Here is an 18,797-nt window from a genome sequence, read left to right on the forward strand (position 1 = left end):
TAGTAACCTTAAGGGGAGCTTTGTGGGTATGACAAAACCTATTGTCATTACAAAATTTTGAAAATTTTAGAATAAAATTTCGAAAGGTCATAACTTTTGACTCAGGTGCCGGATCAGGTGCTTTTTTTTATTCCACATTATTTTTCAAACGCTACGTGTTGGAAAGTGTTTGTACGAAATTTTTTGAACATTTACTCGAGTACATGACCTATATACTCGAGTACATTGCGTGGAACAACAAATACTCGAGTATTTGGATCCTATACTCGAGTAAATGTTCAAAAAAAAATCCCGAATACGAAATATACTCGAGTATAAGGTCATGTACTCGAGTATATAGGTCGGTCAATGGTCAAATAGTGGCAAATTAGTGAAATGTTTTTGAATAAGGGTAAAGTGATACTTATGTTTGTCAAAATGACACAATGGTCAAAAAACTGCAAAACAAATTGTTCCAATAATAACTAGGGCTTCTCTTTTCTCATATTGCATGAGGTAGTATTTCTTGTGCCGTAGACACAATAAGTGGTGGGACCCACCACTAGTTAAAAGGAAAAAAGGATAGCACAAATTTTGATGCCTCACAATATAAGAAAATAATCTCAGGTTGCATGAAAAAATAATTTCCCTAATAACTATGCAAGAAAATAAAATAAAGTCACACAAAACAATTTTAGCGTGAAAAAAAAATTCAATATGAGAAGTAAAAAAGATGAAACTAATTTCAGAGTCCACTCAAATTCTTTACTATAAACAAAAAGTGAGATTCCAAGTTGTTCACAATAGCTACAAACAAGTAGAATACAAATAAATAACAAGAGAGCAACATATTGAACAAATTTGATGACTATCATATGACTTATTAACGAAATATCTCTCCTTTAATTTCACTGCCCAAGATAGGACATCAGCTCCAATTGAAAATCCAAACGGTCATAATTTAGATACCAATGCAATAAAACATATGTTAAAGTTTGAGCTTGATCCAACGATATATATGAGAGATATGTCTCTCTCAAAACCATTGCCTTATTGAAATAAAATCAATTTCGTTGTGGAATTTCTGGGAATTAGATTTCCAATCAATAGATTCACCGTTCAGAATGAAGAACAATGAGTCACGAACTTGCTGAAATTTGTTTAACTCAACTTGACTGTGAACGAACTATTATTTATTTTTATTTTTTCATGGCCGTGATTACTCTCCTCCTCATTGCAATAAGACTGCAACACTGGGAACGCTAATCTTCCTCATTTGGGTTGGACTGTTAACCGTTTTATCGACAAATGCCTAACATTATTTATTTGGCTTGAAGGGACAGTGACCAAAATGTCACGCTTTGGCAAAAAAATTACCAGAATGCCACGCGAACAGTAAAATTTTCCAAACTGCCACGTGACATAATTCGCTACACAGTATAGCGAATTATGCATGCAAGTAATTCGCTACACAGTGTAGCGAAATATGCCACGTCAGAATGCACAGAACCAAAAAGTACCATGTGTCAGAATTGTTGTAATTCGCTACATAGGGTAGCGAATTTCAACAATTTTGACACTTGGCACTTTTTGGTTCTAACGTGGCATATTTCGCTACACTGTGTAGCGAATTACTTGCATGCATAATTCGCTACACTGTGTAGCGAATTATGCCGCGTGGCAGTTTGGAAAATTTTACTGTTCGCGTGGCATTCTGGTAATTTTTTTGTCAAAACGTGGCAAAATGGTCACTATCCCTAGCTTGAAAGTCCTGTCATCCACAAAAGCCTAACTCTCAGGTCTGTAGTGCTTTCCGTCATTCTGTGTTTGGTATTTGAAGTACGATGGGATGGGAAGTTCCATTGGGTTCGATTGAAGTGGGATATGCCTCTAGCATATATATGATTTAAAGCCAAAAAGAGAAAGAATCTTGATCAATCTTGGATAAAAAGGGCTATAATTGTTATTAAATTGATAAATCTCAATCAAATATCTTGTTACTGATTTTTTTCTAATTTTGTAAGAAAACAGTACAAAAAGAAGCCCAAATTAGAAGTACAAGTCTGAAGCCCCGGGCGCTAGTAGCGCCAGAAGAAATTTTTAAGACAGAACCTCCATGCTACTAGCGTGGAACTGGCGCTATCAGCGCCAGCCAATTTTGCGAACCGCGCTAGTAGCGCCAAGCTACTAATTCAAGAACAATACTCCCACGCTATTAGCGCGACACTGGCGCTAGTAGCGTGGAAGGTGCGTGGTAATATTTTTAAGCCTTGATTCAGACTGTATCAGAAGAGATTGGATCAAGATATACGATAAAGATTCGATCAAGATTTCTATGCAAGGGCACAAACTCTATAAATAGAGACTCAAACCCCCAGAGACAGAAATCTTTGGCTGGAGAGAATTTTTGGAGGCTCACGCTGGAGAGCAGGATTCTGACGGAGTTGAAGACCGAAGACCATTGATCTTCCATCATCTTCTTTTTTTTTCTTTCATGAACAATTTTTATTTTAATTTGTTTAAGTCAGACATGAATATGTCTGGCTAATTTGTTTTTGTAGTTGGGATCACGGACCCGATGTGAATCCTTTATATTTTCTATATTGTTTTTATAAATTAATTAGTTTAATTAGTTTTATTCTACCTGTGTTAATTTTTTCATATCCTTGTTAGAACTGATCACTCTAATTATAGGGCTTTGAGGGTTAGGACTCACAATAGACATATTGGGGTTTTAATCTGGACAAGGGTAGAATAAAAATTTGTGCATGACCTAGACATAGGCTTACATAAATTGCAGACTTTTAATTCATTTGTTTAATGCTTGATTCAAGAGGGATTACTAGGACACTAGGATTCTAATTGGGTTAAAGGGTTGAAATCACTAAGACATTAGGGTTCAACTATTTTATAGGAAAATAATGAATTGTCTGAGCAAACCAATTAGTTAATTATAAAATACAATACAGAAATATAAGGGAGGATCGGAGGTGAAGTGCATCCTGGCTACAGTCTTTTTATAATTTTTCATCAATCTCATATTTTCTTGACATTCTTGATCTTCTTGTATGCTTTTTAATATTATTGTTTTTAAAATTCTGTTTTTAAAGTTACAACAACTCATCAGTTTCACAATCAAACAAATTTTCTTTTCCAATTAAAAAGGAAATAGTTAAATTAGTACTTGGTGCATTAATCCTCGAGGGAACGATCTTTACTTATCACTTTTATTACTTGAAACGAACTGTATACTTGCTGACTTCGCAACAAAGTGCAAGTTAATTCCGTAGTTTTGTAAAAAGAAAAGAAAAATTGATTAAGAATGGGCTCATAGTTTGCTATTTCAGAACCTCTGGAGGTTGGATTCTTTTGGCATTTCACTACAAAAAATTGTGTGTTTCCTGGCGCTCATTTATTGGCGTTCAATTTTGACCTCCGCTGTATGAAATTTTTTTTGGCGTTTTTTATTAATGCCACTTTTTAAAATTTATTCTGGCGTCTTCAAAACGCTACAAACATTTTTTTTTTCATTTTTTTTATTCTTTGACTCTTTTATTCCCTAACCAAGGGTAAATTAAAAAAAGATCACGTCTCTTTCGTTTCTTTCTCTATTCTCTATTCTATTCTTCCATAATCTCTATTCTCATTAACCAATGGGTACTGTAACGTGAATCTTTGAGCAGCAAGAGTATACACTCTCTATTCTCCATTTAGAACTTCTCTTCGTTGGTTCGCTGTTGAAATTAAAGTTGATTCGTGTAAGTTCTGTTTCGCTGTTGAATTTAAAGTTGATTCCTGTGAGTTCTTCATTCATAAGATATAATCGAAAAACTCATGAAATTCAGTAATTCTTTTCTCTCTTACCTTATTAATTTTAAAATTGATTTATTAGATTGTATTAGTTTTATTGTTCTTTAGATTTACAAATTAACATCTCTGCTAGGGTTTCTTACACAGGTAATCACCAAGATTTGTAGTGAAACTAAGATTTGTTCAAATTATCACCAAGCAGAATTTATTGTTGATTGAAGGACATATTATCACAAGCTTATGTATTCTTACATGCTATTCAGCGATAGCATTATACAATTACGAGGATTTGGAAATCACCACCATTGAGCGATAGGGACAATTTCATTACACTTGTGAGCTTCAAGATTTGCCAAGCCAATAAGGTGCACTATCCGGATTCTTTGGATTTTGTGGTGTAGTAGGGAAGATTTCTTTTCTCCAGTCATGTTAGATTGTGATTTTCAAATTTTCACCTTCGTGTTCTTTTGCTTCTTAGCTTCAGGTAATTCGATTCTCTTCTTCATTATTCCATGCTGCAATTTTAATTGTGATTTCTTTTTCTTTTTATCAATATTTGGAGCTAATTTTGTTTCAAAAATGTTATGGTTCATTTATTTATTTATTTCATTTATTTTTTCATTTTTTTAGAGCTGTTGCTGTAGCATATTTTGCAAGGCAGTTCATTTTTTTAGAGTTGTTGTTGTAGCATGTTTCAAAAACAAATAGTATAGGCTTGCACAACCATAGCAACATCAACAACAACCCTTATGTTCACATTTCCCCTGTTCCTCCTTCCTCTGCAGCAACCAACCGTGAGTGATTTCCAAGAGTTTGTGTTTTTGGAACTAAGCCCGTTTGTATACTGTTTCTAAAAATAATTTAGTTTTCAGAATAAAAAAATCCGTTTGATAAAGTTCACTTTTAAAGTTCACCATGTAAACATGTTTATAACTTGAGCCCAATTAAACCTTCCCATAAAAAATTCAACTCTAAGAAAAGGAAAAAGTAATCTGGTCAAGGTCAGCTCATTTTCATTGGCATTTGATCTTTCATAAGAGAGAACTATGGCCAAATTGAATGTTATCAAGGCGTCAATTAAATTCTGTCAACAACTTCAAGATTGAAGTTGATATTTGTGTTCATCCATTTTATATATATCTAGTGCTTCTTTCTTTAATTTGGACCTATCATTTGTGTATGTATAATTTTTTTCGCTTGACTTAAAATCAAGTTTTACTATTATATTAGTCTTACAAAATGTTAGGCAGATTGCTCTTGTTTTCATCTATATTGGTGAGGAGATTGTTCTTTTGTTTTTGTCTTCTGTTATGAATTTATAATGTATCTGTAGTTCCCAGTTGGCCGTATCTCGTATCCTGGATTTTGCTTTGTTTTATATCTCTAATTTATATAAATATCATGTTCAACTTAATTATTAATAAAATTAATTATATTAATAGACCTTTCTTAATTTTATACTTACCTTGAATATATTTTTAATATTTTCTTAAACGGTACATGCAGTTGTTTTGAGAAGTTGAAGGATTTGAAGTTGAAAGCAAGAAAACAAGAGGTATTTTCTTTCAAAGGTTTATATATATTGTCTATTTAACTTGGAGCATGGTATTGGTGAGCAGTTTTAAAAAAAAAATATTGACGTATGTTGTTGTCTAGTTTTTTCTGTTTACTGTTTACACATGCACATACATTATTCTCTTTGCTGTCAAAGTTGTACTTATTGGCTAGTAATTCCTCTTATGCTTGATAGTAGTTTAAGTATCTTAGTGCTTGTTGCTAGTTTACTTTTACTAAAAATATCTGCACGAAATATTTTATTTTAGTCATTTGTTTCCCTTTGAATATGTGATGATTATATGTTGAGTGTTTTCTTTATTGGTTCAATTTTGCCTATATTTTTTGAATTTTGAGTTTTGTTTGAAATTTATATTATTTTCAAATCATTACGTGACATATTTGAGGATTTAGGTCATAAAAATGGACAAATCATGGATTGATATGCCGCGAAATTCAGTTGAATATCTACACGGGTTAGATAAGTTCCTAGATTTTGCATTTGAGAAACGGTCTATCAATGGCGCAATCAAGTGTCCATGCCCTAAATGCGGTTTTAATAAATGGGAAACAAAAGGTACTGTGCGTGATCACTTGATTTGCAAGCAATTTCCAAAAAATTACAAAGTTTGGATATGGCATGGTGAAACATATGAAACAGTGATGTTAAGTGACACTCAAGTAATAGAAGAGCCATTACAAAATGAAAACCCAGTACTAGACATGATAAATGAAGCATTTGGGGTCAACAAACAACATGCATCACAACCCACCACTTCACCTGAATCGATGGTGTCCGCACATAACATGCCTGATGAAGAACGCAAAGATGTTACTGACTTGATTAGAGATGGTAGCCAAGAATTGTATGAAGGGTGTCAGAAGTATTCAAAATTATCTTTTTTGTTAAGATTGTACCACATAAAGTGCCTATGTGGTGTAACTGACAAGGCAATGACATTAATATTGGAATTGCTAAAAGATGCATTTGAATATGCAAAAATTCCTGATTCATTCTATGAGGCAAAAAAGATCATCTACAAACTTGGTCTTAATTATAACAAGATAGATGCTTGTCCAAAAAATTGCATGTTGTTTTGGGGTGAAGATGAAAAATCGGAGATATGCAAACATTGTAAAACTTCTAGATGGAAGTCAAAGGGTAAGGAAAAAGGAGATAAACCGACTATTGGTAGAAAAAAGCTGCCGGCAAAGGTTTTGCGTTACTTTCCATTGAAACCAAGGTTGCAAAGGTTATTTATGTGTTCTAAAACAGCAAAGTCCATGAGATGGCATGCTTTGGCGAATAACCCAGATGGATTATTGAGGCATCCAAGAGATGCAGAAGCCTGGAAGAGTTTTGACCAACTTCACCCTGAATTTGCTTCGGAATCGCGAAATGTCCGCCTTGGTCTAGCCACTGATGGTTTTAATCCTTATGGAATCAAGAGTAACAACTATAGCATATGGCCAGTGATCTTAATTCCATATAATCGTCCTCCTTGGGAGTGCATGAAGCAAACTTCCTTAATTCTTTCTATGATCATTCCGGGTAAACGAATGCCGGGGAATAATATAGATGTGTACTTACAACCTCTAATCAAGGAGTTGAATGAGCTATGGAATGAAGGTGTGGAAACCTATGATTCTTCTATGAATGAAGTGTTTAGAATGAAAGCAGCTCTTATATGGACAATTAGTGACTTTCCTGGGCTTGGTATTTTATCAGGGTGGAACACTTACACTAAATTTGCTTGCCCAACTTGTAATATTGATGCAACCTCATGTCGATTAAAATATAGCAAAAAATGGTGTTTTATGGGTCATCGACGATTTTTAGAGAGGGGTCATAAATTTAGATTGATGAAGAAGCACTTTGATGGTACAATTGAAGAAAGGGATCCGCCTATAATGTTGTCTGGATCAGAGATTCTGAAGCAACTTGATGATATCAATGTAACCTTTGGAAGCAACCTTGAGTCAAATAGTAGAAGGAAACGAGGTCGTTCAGAAGATAGACCAAAACAATGGAGAAAGAAGAGCATATTCTTTGATCTTCCTTATTGGAAGGGTAATCTTTTACGCCATAATCTAGATGTAATGCATATTGAGAAGAATGTGTGTGATAATGTGTTATATACCTTAATCAAAGATGACAAATCAAAGGATCATCATGAAGCTCGCCAAGATCTAAAACATATGGGAATAAAACAAGATCTTTGGCCACTTGAAGATGGAAAATTTCTTCCTTTATTATTTACAATGACAAGAGAGCAAAGAAAGATATTTCTCACAACGTTGAAGAATGTAAAGATGCCAGATGGTTACTCAAGTAATATATCTCGTTGCATTGATGACAAAAATGGTAAGATATTTGGTTTGAAGAGTCATGATTGTCATATTATCATACAACATTTGCTTCCAATAGCTATACGCTATGTTTTGCCTGATGCGGTGACTGCGGTGTTGGTAGAGTTATCTGCATTTTTCAAAGAATTATGTTTTAAAAGATTGAATGTCTCGGACCTTGATAAGTTGCAACATCGAATTGTGCTCACTCTTTGCCATTTGGAAATCCTCTTACCCCCATCGTTCTTCACGGTGATGGTCCATTTAACTTGTCATCTTGTTCAAGAAGTAAAATTAGGAGGCCCAGTATATTACCGCTGGATGTATCCAATTGAGAGGTACAAACTTTTTGCTGTATTTAACTCATATATTATTTTTGTGTGGTAAAAACATATTAAGTGAATGCCTTGATTATATTATTGTTTTTTTATCATAGGGTATTAGGGCATTTTAAGTCCTTTGTACGGAATAGGGCACAACCAGAAGGTTCTATAAGTGAAGCTTATTTAGCCGAAGAGACGCTGAATATGTATTCACAATATGAAGAAGTTGAGTCAAGGATAAATAGAGGTCGACGTGTTGATGATCGTCCAAATGATAATGAAATATCTCGAATGTCCTCTATCTATCCTCAATTGGGTAGACCGGTGGGAAGTTCATCAGCTTTCACTCTTACTCCATTAGAGAAAATACAAGCACATCGATATTTGTTGCTGAATTGTTCAGAAATCCTTCCGTATGTTGAGTAAGTGTTTTAACATGTTTCATGTGGTAAGAGTACGAATATTGCCATGCAATATTAACATGAATATTTTTTTGAAGTGAATTTAGAACCTTCATTAAGAGGAGGGCAAAAAGGCGAAGACCTTCGACTACAGAGATTGAAAGGATAGTTACTAAAGAATTTGCAAATTGGTTTCCTCAACGGGTAAAATAAATTCTTTTTTAAAAAAAAAAAAAAAATTAAACATATTTTTATGACTAAAATAATTTTACTTTAATTTAGGTTATGAATCCCGACATTATAAATTCAGTGTCAGATCAATTAAAGTTTTTGGCAAGGGGTCCATTGCTGCAAGCACGAAGATATACTGCTTATAACATCAACGGGTTCAAGTTTAGGACTTTAGATAGGGATAAGGGTTTGAAAACTCAAAATAGTGGAGTTTTTCTAACTTCAAACACATCATGTGTTGCAAGTAATGCTGATGCAAATTTGAGGAGGGCAGATTTGCCATACTATGGAAAGTTGGAAGATATAATTGAGCTCAACTATTACGGATTTTTCAAAGTTACCCTATTTAAGTGTAAATGGGCAGATACCACACGAGATAGAGGAATTAGAAAGGATGCTTGGCAATTTACTTCAGTGAACTTTTCCCAATGCATTCACACTGGTGAACGTGAAGAGCATGACCCCTATATTGAAGCTTCACAAGCACAATTAGTGTATTACGTGGATGATGAGGTAAATAAAGGTTGGAGTGTTGTTGTGCACATGATGCCAAGGGATTTATATGATATGGGAGAAGTTACAGAAGATGTCATATGTGAGACTGAGCCATACCAAGAGCAAGACTTAAGCAATTTATTTTCAAATGAAGCTGGCAGCATAACATTGGCTAGGGAGGATGTAGATAATGAATTCATAACTATATGTAATACTGAAAGTCAACTTCATGGAGAAGAAAATATGTCTCAGTAATGCAATATGCTTCAATTCTCATTGACTAAGTGTGTGAAAGATCTTAGAGTTTTGAATGAATGAGACTTTGAAAAACTGTGGTTTTAGGTTTCTTTTTCTCTTTTGTTATTAGGTTAATCGGCTTTCATGTTATACAGGACTAACATTAGAACTTTATTATTGTTAATCTCGAATATGCTGTTTATTCTTGTAGTCTTGTTGGCCTTTCATTTGGATCATTTGTATTTCAGTTATGTTGCCTTTTTGTGTGGTAAAAAAATATTACCTCTCTTAGTCGTTGTTTAATCTCCTGTCTTATAGCTTTCATACAATAGATTTGGAAGCCTTGCTGCATTTTTTTGATTTTTCGTGTTCCTTCCAACTAGAATTTTCTATTTTACCCCTTCCTAGCTGTACCTTCTTTTTGTGCTTCCAAGTAACATTTTTCATATGCAGATACTATGGGAAGGTGGCCAAGTTTTTTGTTTAGTTCCCAACAGCCATATTCATGGCCTTGTCTTAATTATACATATTGGAAAATAAAATTAATTATGTATATTATGTTATTGATTCGTAAAGTTATTGATTTCACCATCATCATCTTAGTCATGCCGTCAAGTGCAGTACATGAGTCCAGAGGTAAATGGACGGTACAAGCTATAGGTAATATTTTTTTAGATAATTTATTATTATTATTATATTGTTGTATAAGCTAACTCAGATCTCTTTTAATAGATGAAGAAGGAAATGAAAAGAAAATTCAATTGAAAGTATCGGAGGTGTTTGAGATGAATCAAGGTCAACGCATAATAGTGCCATTTGATTCACAAATGCAAGCGTATGGAAAAGCGGCGACACTTCTTTCGGGAGTATGTGGGCGTATTGTCAATGATTGCAACAATGTTCCTATTAACTATGAAAAATGGTCATCGGTACTTGAACCATACAAGATAAATTGCTATGACAATTTGAAGGTTGTATATACATACTCCAAAGCTTATTATTTTTTTTTTTCTTTTGGAATGAAAATGCACATGGTTATTTGTTGAACTCAGTGCATCTTATTAATAAGGGAGTTCTAATTTTTTCAAGTTTTTTATTTTAATTTACAATGATAAGATAGAATTTTGATGGTCAAGATTTAGTGTAGCTTTTAAAAAACTGAATATTGTCCTCTGTTTTATTTCTTTATACCAATAATCCAATATAATATGGTCCTTTGTTTTACTATATATTTTCCTTGTTACTTCTATATTTTTTTATTGTTTAGTATTGACTGATATATATTTTTTTTGGGTAAAGAATCTATTTCAGTTTCAAGCTCCAGAAGCAATTGCAAAGCGTTATTGTCTACTTACCATGGGAAGAAGGTTCAAGAATCGCAAGTTAAAATTATGGTATAAAAATTATGACCCACTAGATTCTAGAGAAAAACTAATTTCTAATGTCCCCACTGGTGTTCCGAAAGATCAATGGTCGTCATTTGTGGACTATCATTTGAAACCAAGTTATAAGGTAATTTTATTTGATATTGGTTGCTTGTAATTGTTTTTTAAAGTTGGCAATCTTTATTAATATCCTGTTATTATCATAGGAGTTATGCCGGAAGAATGCTTTGGTTAGGAAAAAACAAACAATTCCACACACCGGGGGATCCAAACTGTTGTCTCGGAGAAGACATGAGATGGTAAGTTACTTGTGTTGTGTCTTGTTAGGTCTTATGTAATTCACATTGCATCTTATAAGAGTAAATATTTTATAGGAGGAAGAGATCGGACATGCTGTAGGTCGAGGTGAACTTTATATTGCAACGCATAAGAGAAAAGATGGGTCATATGTTAATGAAGAGGCAAGGACTACAGTGGTAAGTCATACTAATATTTTCTGCTTTTAGACTATAATAATGCATCAATCGATGTCTTTGCCTTCTTTATTATTATAATTTAGCTAATCCTAGTTGTGTATTATTTACAAAGTTATCATTATTATTTGTCCCTAGCTCCATACATGTATTTATTTCTCCTATCTTGTAATTCCTTATTAAACTGTTGATGGAGTTCAAGTATAAGTAATTGCTTCATTTAGAAAAATGAAGAAGTCACTCGAGATCATTCATTTCTTGTTGCTGCACTGAAGGAATCTTCACTGCTTGTACGATTCAAATCCTAAATAAGTGTCAGTAGAAATTTAGGGGAATATCGCATATTGCCCCAATTTCCATTCTTCAATGTTCTTGTTGGTCAAGTACTTGAATGTTTGATGACATGGCCACAGTAATTGGTGCTTCCAGCAAGACTATGACCACATTGTTTCTTAATTATTTTTCTATCATATTAGATTCATGAATTTTTCTTACATGTACAGGAGAAAATTCATGAAGAATTAAGTCAGAGCACTAATTTTACTGAAATTTCAAGAAATGATGCGGTTGCGAAAGTGTTGGGACCAGAGCACTCTGGTCGTGTTCGTGGTTTAGGCCTAGGTGGTCTTCCTAGTATTGCATTTGGACCCACCATAGGACGATTTAATCATTTAGGCTCTATTTTCTTAAGTATGAATCAAGCTGAAAATTCTCAATTGAGAAGTGAAGTTACTACTTTGAAGACCAAGCTAGTAGCTTCTGAGCAGAATGTCAAGACATTGCAAACAATAATGCTTGCGTACATACAAATGAAGGAAGGACAAATTCCTCCGGAGTTGGATGCTTTGTTGGGTATTGCTTCCATTCCAATGGTAATGATTTCATATGCTTATTTTTAATATTGAACTTAGTTACTACTTCTTAAGAGAAAGTTGTCTTATTCTTTTAAGTATGCTAAAATGGTGCAATGTCTTTCGCAGGATGAAGGGAGTGAAGAAGGTATCCCAACACCACACGGAAGCTCTTCATTAGATAGTAATCTCTCTTAACTTGGGTTTTGTAATTAGGGTTAATTTCAAAATGAGTGATGGATATACATCAGTTGAGACTATTATGAATTGTGGGATTTTAAGACAGATTTATTTTACTTGATGGAATTGTTATTTCAGATGATAAAGCTCTGGCTGAGTTACTGTAGTTTCACACCCTTAGACAGGGGTGTTTGTTATCTCATCTCAAAACAATCTACCTTTTGCATGGTGCCAATATAAAATTCAGCTCCTGGTTCACAATTGGAGGAAAAAAGAAAATAACAATTGTTTGTTATCTCATCACAATTGTTATTTGTGTTTGTTATTAGTAATGTTTATATGAAAATATACTTTCCCATGTTTTATTTTATACAAAAAATTTGATGAGATTTTTTTATTCATCTTTGTTTTAGTTTTTTATTTCATAGAAGAAAAAAAAGAAAAAAATGTGTTATCAGTAAAAGTATATTATTTTTCTATTTGAAATGTGTTAATGCTGATACTTATTGGGATCAGTTTCATATCTACTTTTTAACTTGTGGGTTTGGTCAAATGTAAGGTCCAAAGACAATGACAACTGAAACATGAATTGTATCGATTAGTAATTTCAACATATAGTTTTTGGAGGCTAAAAAACGTCACTATATACATCAGTTTGTAGCGTTTTTCAATGGCCAGAAAATGAAGCCATTTGTGGCTGTCATAAATGGCCAAAAATGGGAAGCACATTGTGACATATGTTATACTGGCGTTTTAGGGGAACGTCAGAAAAATCTTTGGTGGAGGTTTTTGACTGCTACAATTAGCATATTTGACCTCCACTAAATGCATCAATTTTTGTAGTGTTTCTTTTATTTATTTTTTTGTTTTGTAAATTGAAAACAAGATTTGATTTCTGTTGTCAATGTTCTGAGCATTTTCCTTGTGTCTTGTGATATCTTTCGCATTGGAATCAAAAGTTAACGACATAATGTACTTAAACAAACAAAAAAGATAAGAGAAATAAAAAATAAGACAGAGCAAAGCCTTTGGCAGCTGACAAAGAGGAAGAGAGTTTCACTGTATGAATTGTGTTTTCCATTATTAGTTTGAATTGAATTGAATTGAATTAAACCCTTCACTATTTTCTAATAGTTACCGTTACTCTCCAAGTATTTTCTTCTGTTTCTTTCTTCTTCTTTTTTTATTTTAATTCTCGTTAATTCTTTTTTTAAAGACAACCATGAATATTAAAATTTTGTTTTCCATTAATTCTCGTTAATGCTTTCATTACTCTTTTTTTTTTATGTTTTCAGTTTTGGACTTCACTGTAGCTTGCTAGAACACTTTGCTCATATTCATGCTACTTGTTATTTGTCAGTGGATTACTTTAGTTTTCTGAATGGTAAAGTGATTGCATTTTATTTATAATATAATATATTTTTTTCGCCTCGTCATTGAAATTTCTACCTCTGCCACGTTGATTAGGTTGAAACCAACTCAGTAAAAACACAATACCGATTTTTTTCTTTTGACTAATGACCATTCGCGGATAAAAGAATATTTTTAGAAGTTAGCTTATATTCAAAATTTGCATATTAAAATATACTTACTTTTAATAAATTATATAATGCATTGTTTCTTTGTTTGGTTAAAGAGCCATGAAAACAAGGTTTCTTTTAATTCTTTTTGTTTGGTGCATTTTCTTTGTGATTTTGTGATATTTGATCATTGATTGGTTATGCATACAAGTGTCTGATGTTCTCTTATCTACTAGTTACCATCACTGTCCAACTCTTTTCTTCAGCCCTGAAAACAAGGTTTCTTTTAATTGTTTTTGTTTGGAGCATTTTCTGTGTGATTTGTGATATCTAATCTTTGCTTGGTTTTGCATATAGGTATCTGTTGTTCTCCTCTCTAATAGTTACCATCACTTTCCAAGTATTTTCCTGTGTTCTCTTTCTCCTTTTATTTTTTGTCATGTATTGTTTGTATGTTAGGCGAAAGAGGCCCTAAAAACGAGGCTTTTTTGTTTTTGGTAAATTAAAAATAAGGTTTATGTTGTCAAAGTTTGGGCTTTTTGCTCTGTGATTTGTGATATCTGACCATTGCTTGGTTTCTCATATAGGTGTTTATTCTGGTTCAAGATGACTCTGGAGAACTATTTGATAGATGAAGATGGAGCTGGAGACCATTTTCCAGTGGGTATGCGTGTTTTGCTTGTTGACGATGATCAACTTTGTCTCGAAGTGTTAGGGAACATGCTTCGCAAATGCCAGTATCAAGGTTTGTCACCTCTCTCTTCCTATTCTCTTAATTAGAGTCTGCATTGATTTTTTGCTCATCAACTGCATTGATTTTTGCTTGTGGGGTCATGCTTTATTTTGCGTAGTGATAAACTGAACATATAGTTCGTTGCCACTCTAAAGTTTTAAATCTATTGGCAGATATTGTGTCTTGTCGCTTATATATACATCACTTGACAATTTTCTAAATTTTCAACTCAGAATTTCTTTCTTTGCAAGACGAGCGTTTTCTTAAATCTTTTAAAGTTGAAACTTCTTTTGAAATTAGAATATTTTAAAAAGTTATTTTCTTGTGTTGCCAAATATTGTTGGGAATTCAAGTATGAGTAATAACAAGTTCTTTACAACCCATTACTGTGAGAACTATAAATTTCTTATTGGGAGAATCAATATACTTTGATATTGCATGAGGTCTTTAACTTTTACGATGCTGAATAATAACATCTGATTTATATTTGTTGCAGTTACTACAACTATTCAGTCAATTGAGGCATTAGATATGTTGAGGACAAATAGAAATATGTTTGACCTCGTTATTACCGACGTAAATATGCCACACATGGATGGACTTAAGCTACTAGAGATAGTGGGACATGAAATGGACATACCTGTCATAAGTAAGCTCAAATACTCTTGTCTTAGCATGTATTCAACAAGTTATTTACTTCTCCTTATTATGAGATTACTGATATTTATTATTTCATTGTTTATTTTTTTTGGTGATCTAGTGTTGTCAGAATTGAGTGATATAGAGGTCGTGAAGAAAAGTGTTATACTTGGCGCATGTGACTATATAATTAAACCTCCTCGAATCCAAGTACTGCAGAATATATGGCAACATGTAGCGCGAAGAAAGATTGATTGCAAAGGTCAAAATACGCACTTCAATGAGGAGAAAGCATGCAATATAGCGGGGGAAGGTAGTCAAAGTAACATTAGAAAGTAATGCTGACCATAATCAAATGCATGGTAAGAAAAGGAAGGAACCGTGTGTGGAAGAAGAAAATGGTGAAATGAATGCAAAAGAGAATGAGGAACCTTCAAATCAAAAGAAGCCTCGTTTAAAATGGAATGATGACTTGCAAACAAAATTTCTTGCTGCAGTCAATTCACTGGGCATTGATAGTGAGTTTACATGATAATGAAATTTAATTTTCCTTTTCTGTTTGACATGTGAAAATTGAACTTATAATGTGAACTTGATACCTCAACATGGATATTGACATTTCTAATATGATCTTTCTTCAACTGTTATTGTAGAGGCAGTTCCTAAGAAAATACTTCACTTGATGAATGTTGAAGGTCTTACAAGAGAAAATGTAGCAAGCCATCTACAGGTATGAATTTTAAATTCCTTATTTATCATAAATTTTTGGACTGTTTATGCTTAAAATACAAATGATCTTGTTTACTAAAAAAAATACAAATGATATCTACTTTTTGGCATATAGACCCCTTCGGTTTCAATTTTGGCACATGATCAAAGTTGAAGGGGTAATATACTTTTTAACTTTAAGCAAATGATGGTTTAAAACTAATGGTTTATTAAAATTTTGAACAAAGTTAATTAGGAAATATCGATATCCATAAAAATGCATAACTTTAATCCATAACTTGTATTGCGATAACAGTGCATAAGCTCACTCTTATTTTGTATTGCAGAAATACAAACTTGGCTGCCTCAAGAAGACAACTCAACAAGCTAGCATGGTTGTTGCGTCGCGTTGTAGTGATTCTTACGTGCAAATGAATTCAATAGATAGATATGGAAATTTTGACACCTCATTTGGATCAAGAAGAATCGATCCCTCTGCACCGGTCCAATCTATTGAGACACAAAATATAAACAACTCCATAGAAACACTTGGAAACATCCAGCCGTGCATGTTTTCTGCAAATCAAAGCTCAAGTTTATCACAGGGAATTCCAAACTCAATCGAGTTTAACCAATTTCAGCAGAGCAACTATATAACTAGTTTTGAGCAGTTTAGTTCAATTGATGGGTCAAATGGATATGTGGTTTCCTCTAACTTTCCTGGCAATTCTTCACTTTTGGATGAGGTTTTATATGAAGATCAACTGCCTCTGAATAGCTTGAAGTTTTCCTCCTCTAATTCTCATATAGGGAACAATCCAGTTGATTTTTCTTCCACAAGTGCTATTGGTATTCCTTTGGAGGATGCTAGAGGGGAGCTGCAATGCAAAGAAGGCTTACTTGACAATATCTTAAAGGATTCAAGCAAAAAGAGAATTGATGCATCCTTGGTTGGCCAACTGAGTGAGGCTGCTCCATCAATCACCCAATCCACAAAAGTTGATAAATCCTATTTAGATGCAGGAATGAAGTCAAATGATGCCTACATTTTGCAGCCCCAAGAAGAACTCACCGAGGAGGATATTTTTGGTACTTTACATGACATAGTGAGTGATATGGTGGTTAAACAGGCATGATCAAATATTCTTGTATTTGTTTAATTTTTAAGAGAAATTAACACTTCCCATTTTATCTTTCTTTAAATGGTTTTCTAATTCCATCGGTATTGTCTAACCTGATTCAAATCTGCTCCATCTTTCTTTGTTTAATTCCATCGTTTTGGTCTAAAATGAAAACACTTAAGTTTTGTCTTATTCACAACATTTTATGTAAGACTGTTTATGATGCAGGATTTCAATATATTAATGGATGGAGAAAAGGGATTTGATGATTACTTGTTGGATCATGAACATATTTCCTTCTGATTCACCAAGAGTCTTGCAGCATCAAAATGGTGGAAGTTGTACCAGCATCAAATGGATCATGAATATATTGGACATAATATGATTTAGTTGTCTTCATTTTTTTAACATTCAGCCAATTTTGTTAACTTTTGTGGTATTCATGTAACTAATGTTACTCATCCTTCATTAGACAACAATGAATAAAAATAAAAAACCTTTCTATCACACTTCTTTACCCTCATCTTTTTTTTTTTAACCTGAGCAAACAACCATAATGTGACATGTGATTTGAACCTACTAAAGATGTTGTATGCTGGTTTCAACGAATTCACGTTTATTAACATGAGCCAATTAGAATTAAATTAGAATAAAATCCTATTTTTGTGAACTACTTTGTGGTCTGTGTGAAATGAGTCACTGAGCTATTTTTTAAGAGTTTGCAACCATTCTACATACCAACCTTCTAGCAAACTCTGCTTTATATCACAGACTAGGTACATTTAGCACATATGGGACCTATCTTAAACAACTATTAAGCAAGCTTTGCTTGCTAAATATTCAGCGTTCATGTATTATATGGCCAACACAACATCTATATTTGCATATTAGGTACAACATCTATATATTTTCATCTATCATTTTATAAAAAACCATGTCAACCCAAAAGCTTAAGCTTTTGGTTGAGGCTATATTAATGATTTTATATATATCTAACATGCCTCTTCACACGAGAGTCCATTGGGCTCAAAGGGTAAATAATGCATCAGGCTCAACTTACTTATGCTAAGAAACTCTACAAGACATAATTAATTTTTAGTAAATGGAGGACAATGAGGATCAAACCTGTGACACCGAGGCTCTGATACCATATAAAGAATCATTTCAGCCCAAAAGCTTAAGCTTTTAGGTGAAGCTATATTAACACTTTTAATCAAATGGGACCTTTTTTTGGGCAATTTTGTAATTTTATTAAAAGTAATGATAAATTTGTTAAATGCATTTCTGTTATAGGATATGTTAAAGTAAAAATTAGACTATGCAAACTTAGGATAATAGGCTGTCAGTTTCTTACAAAGAGCTTCCAATTATAATTTTTGGTGAAAAGCAGCTATGAAGCACCGATACTCCGATTTTTTTTCCAACGTATCGGATACGCGTATAAAAAACGTATTGTATCGTATCGACGAATTAACAGTCGTATTGAGAACGTATTAAGAACGTATCGAAAACGCCGTGTCGGAGTCGGTGCTTCATAGAATAGCAGTAAAGAAAATTCTGAGATTCTCATTGATTATTGGTGTCAAAATTAGGGTTTTTTTTTACATATTCCTTTGGCATATAAGTTCTTGTTGGATAATATTCATTTGGAGCTAAGGATCGCTGATAATCAAATATTGGTGATATATTGTACAGATCCCAAAACAAGGTGTACTCCTCCCTACTTTTTTCTTGTTTTTTGTGATAAATTTTTAACAGTGTATTGGCTGTTATTTCTGTGTGTAATCTATAGCCCTAGTGGGAAGTCT

At 33.3% G+C, this 18,797-nt stretch overlaps 2 protein-coding genes and 1 pseudogene across 2 annotated transcripts; all 3 read left to right on the top strand.

Annotated features, from left to right (window-relative positions):
- Positions 1–5,766: 5,766 nt before the first annotated feature.
- On the top strand, positions 5,767–9,397 carry LOC133306783 (uncharacterized). The gene is made up of 4 exons (XM_061507162.1): positions 5,767–8,030; positions 8,129–8,428; positions 8,524–8,620; positions 8,699–9,397. The coding sequence occupies exons 1-4, from the start codon at positions 5,767–5,769 to the stop codon at positions 9,395–9,397; spliced, it is 3,360 nt and encodes a 1,119-aa protein (XP_061363146.1).
- Positions 9,398–9,984: 587 nt separating this feature from the next.
- On the top strand, positions 9,985–12,286 carry LOC133306784 (uncharacterized). Its single transcript, XM_061507163.1, has 7 exons — positions 9,985–10,015; positions 10,112–10,308; positions 10,679–10,891; positions 10,971–11,063; positions 11,139–11,240; positions 11,741–12,109; positions 12,218–12,286. The coding sequence occupies exons 1-7, from the start codon at positions 9,985–9,987 to the stop codon at positions 12,284–12,286; spliced, it is 1,074 nt and encodes a 357-aa protein (XP_061363147.1).
- Positions 12,287–14,394: 2,108 nt separating this feature from the next.
- Positions 14,395–17,004, top strand: LOC133306785 (two-component response regulator ORR23-like; annotated as a pseudogene).
- The last annotated feature ends 1,793 nt before the right edge of the window (positions 17,005–18,797 follow it).

The sequence above is a fragment of the Gastrolobium bilobum genome, unplaced genomic scaffold (genome assembly GCF_033153095.1).
Source record: "Gastrolobium bilobum isolate Gb01-03AN ecotype WA unplaced genomic scaffold, APGP_CSIRO_Gbil_v1 utg13418, whole genome shotgun sequence".
Lineage (NCBI taxonomy): Eukaryota > Viridiplantae > Streptophyta > Magnoliopsida > Fabales > Fabaceae > Gastrolobium > Gastrolobium bilobum.

What these genes read in the sequence shown, in the direction of transcription:
- LOC133306783 (XM_061507162.1), top strand. Translation starts at nt 5,767, where the DNA reads ATGGACAAATCATGGATTGATATGCCGCGAAATTCAGTTGAATATCTA. An exon ending in AATTGTTCAGAAATCCTTCC is followed by an intron (nt 8,429 to 8,523) that starts GTATGTTGAGTA and finishes AAGTGAATTTAG; the next exon opens with AACCTTCATTAAGAGGAGGG. An exon ending in CAAATTGGTTTCCTCAACGG is followed by an intron (nt 8,621 to 8,698) that starts GTAAAATAAATT and finishes ACTTTAATTTAG; the next exon opens with GTTATGAATCCCGACATTAT.
- LOC133306784 (XM_061507163.1), top strand. Translation starts at nt 9,985, where the DNA reads ATGCCGTCAAGTGCAGTACATGAGTCCAGAG. An exon ending in TGCAGTACATGAGTCCAGAG is followed by an intron (nt 10,016 to 10,111) that starts GTAAATGGACGG and finishes CTCTTTTAATAG; the next exon opens with ATGAAGAAGGAAATGAAAAG. An exon ending in ATTTGAAACCAAGTTATAAG is followed by an intron (nt 10,892 to 10,970) that starts GTAATTTTATTT and finishes TTATTATCATAG; the next exon opens with GAGTTATGCCGGAAGAATGC.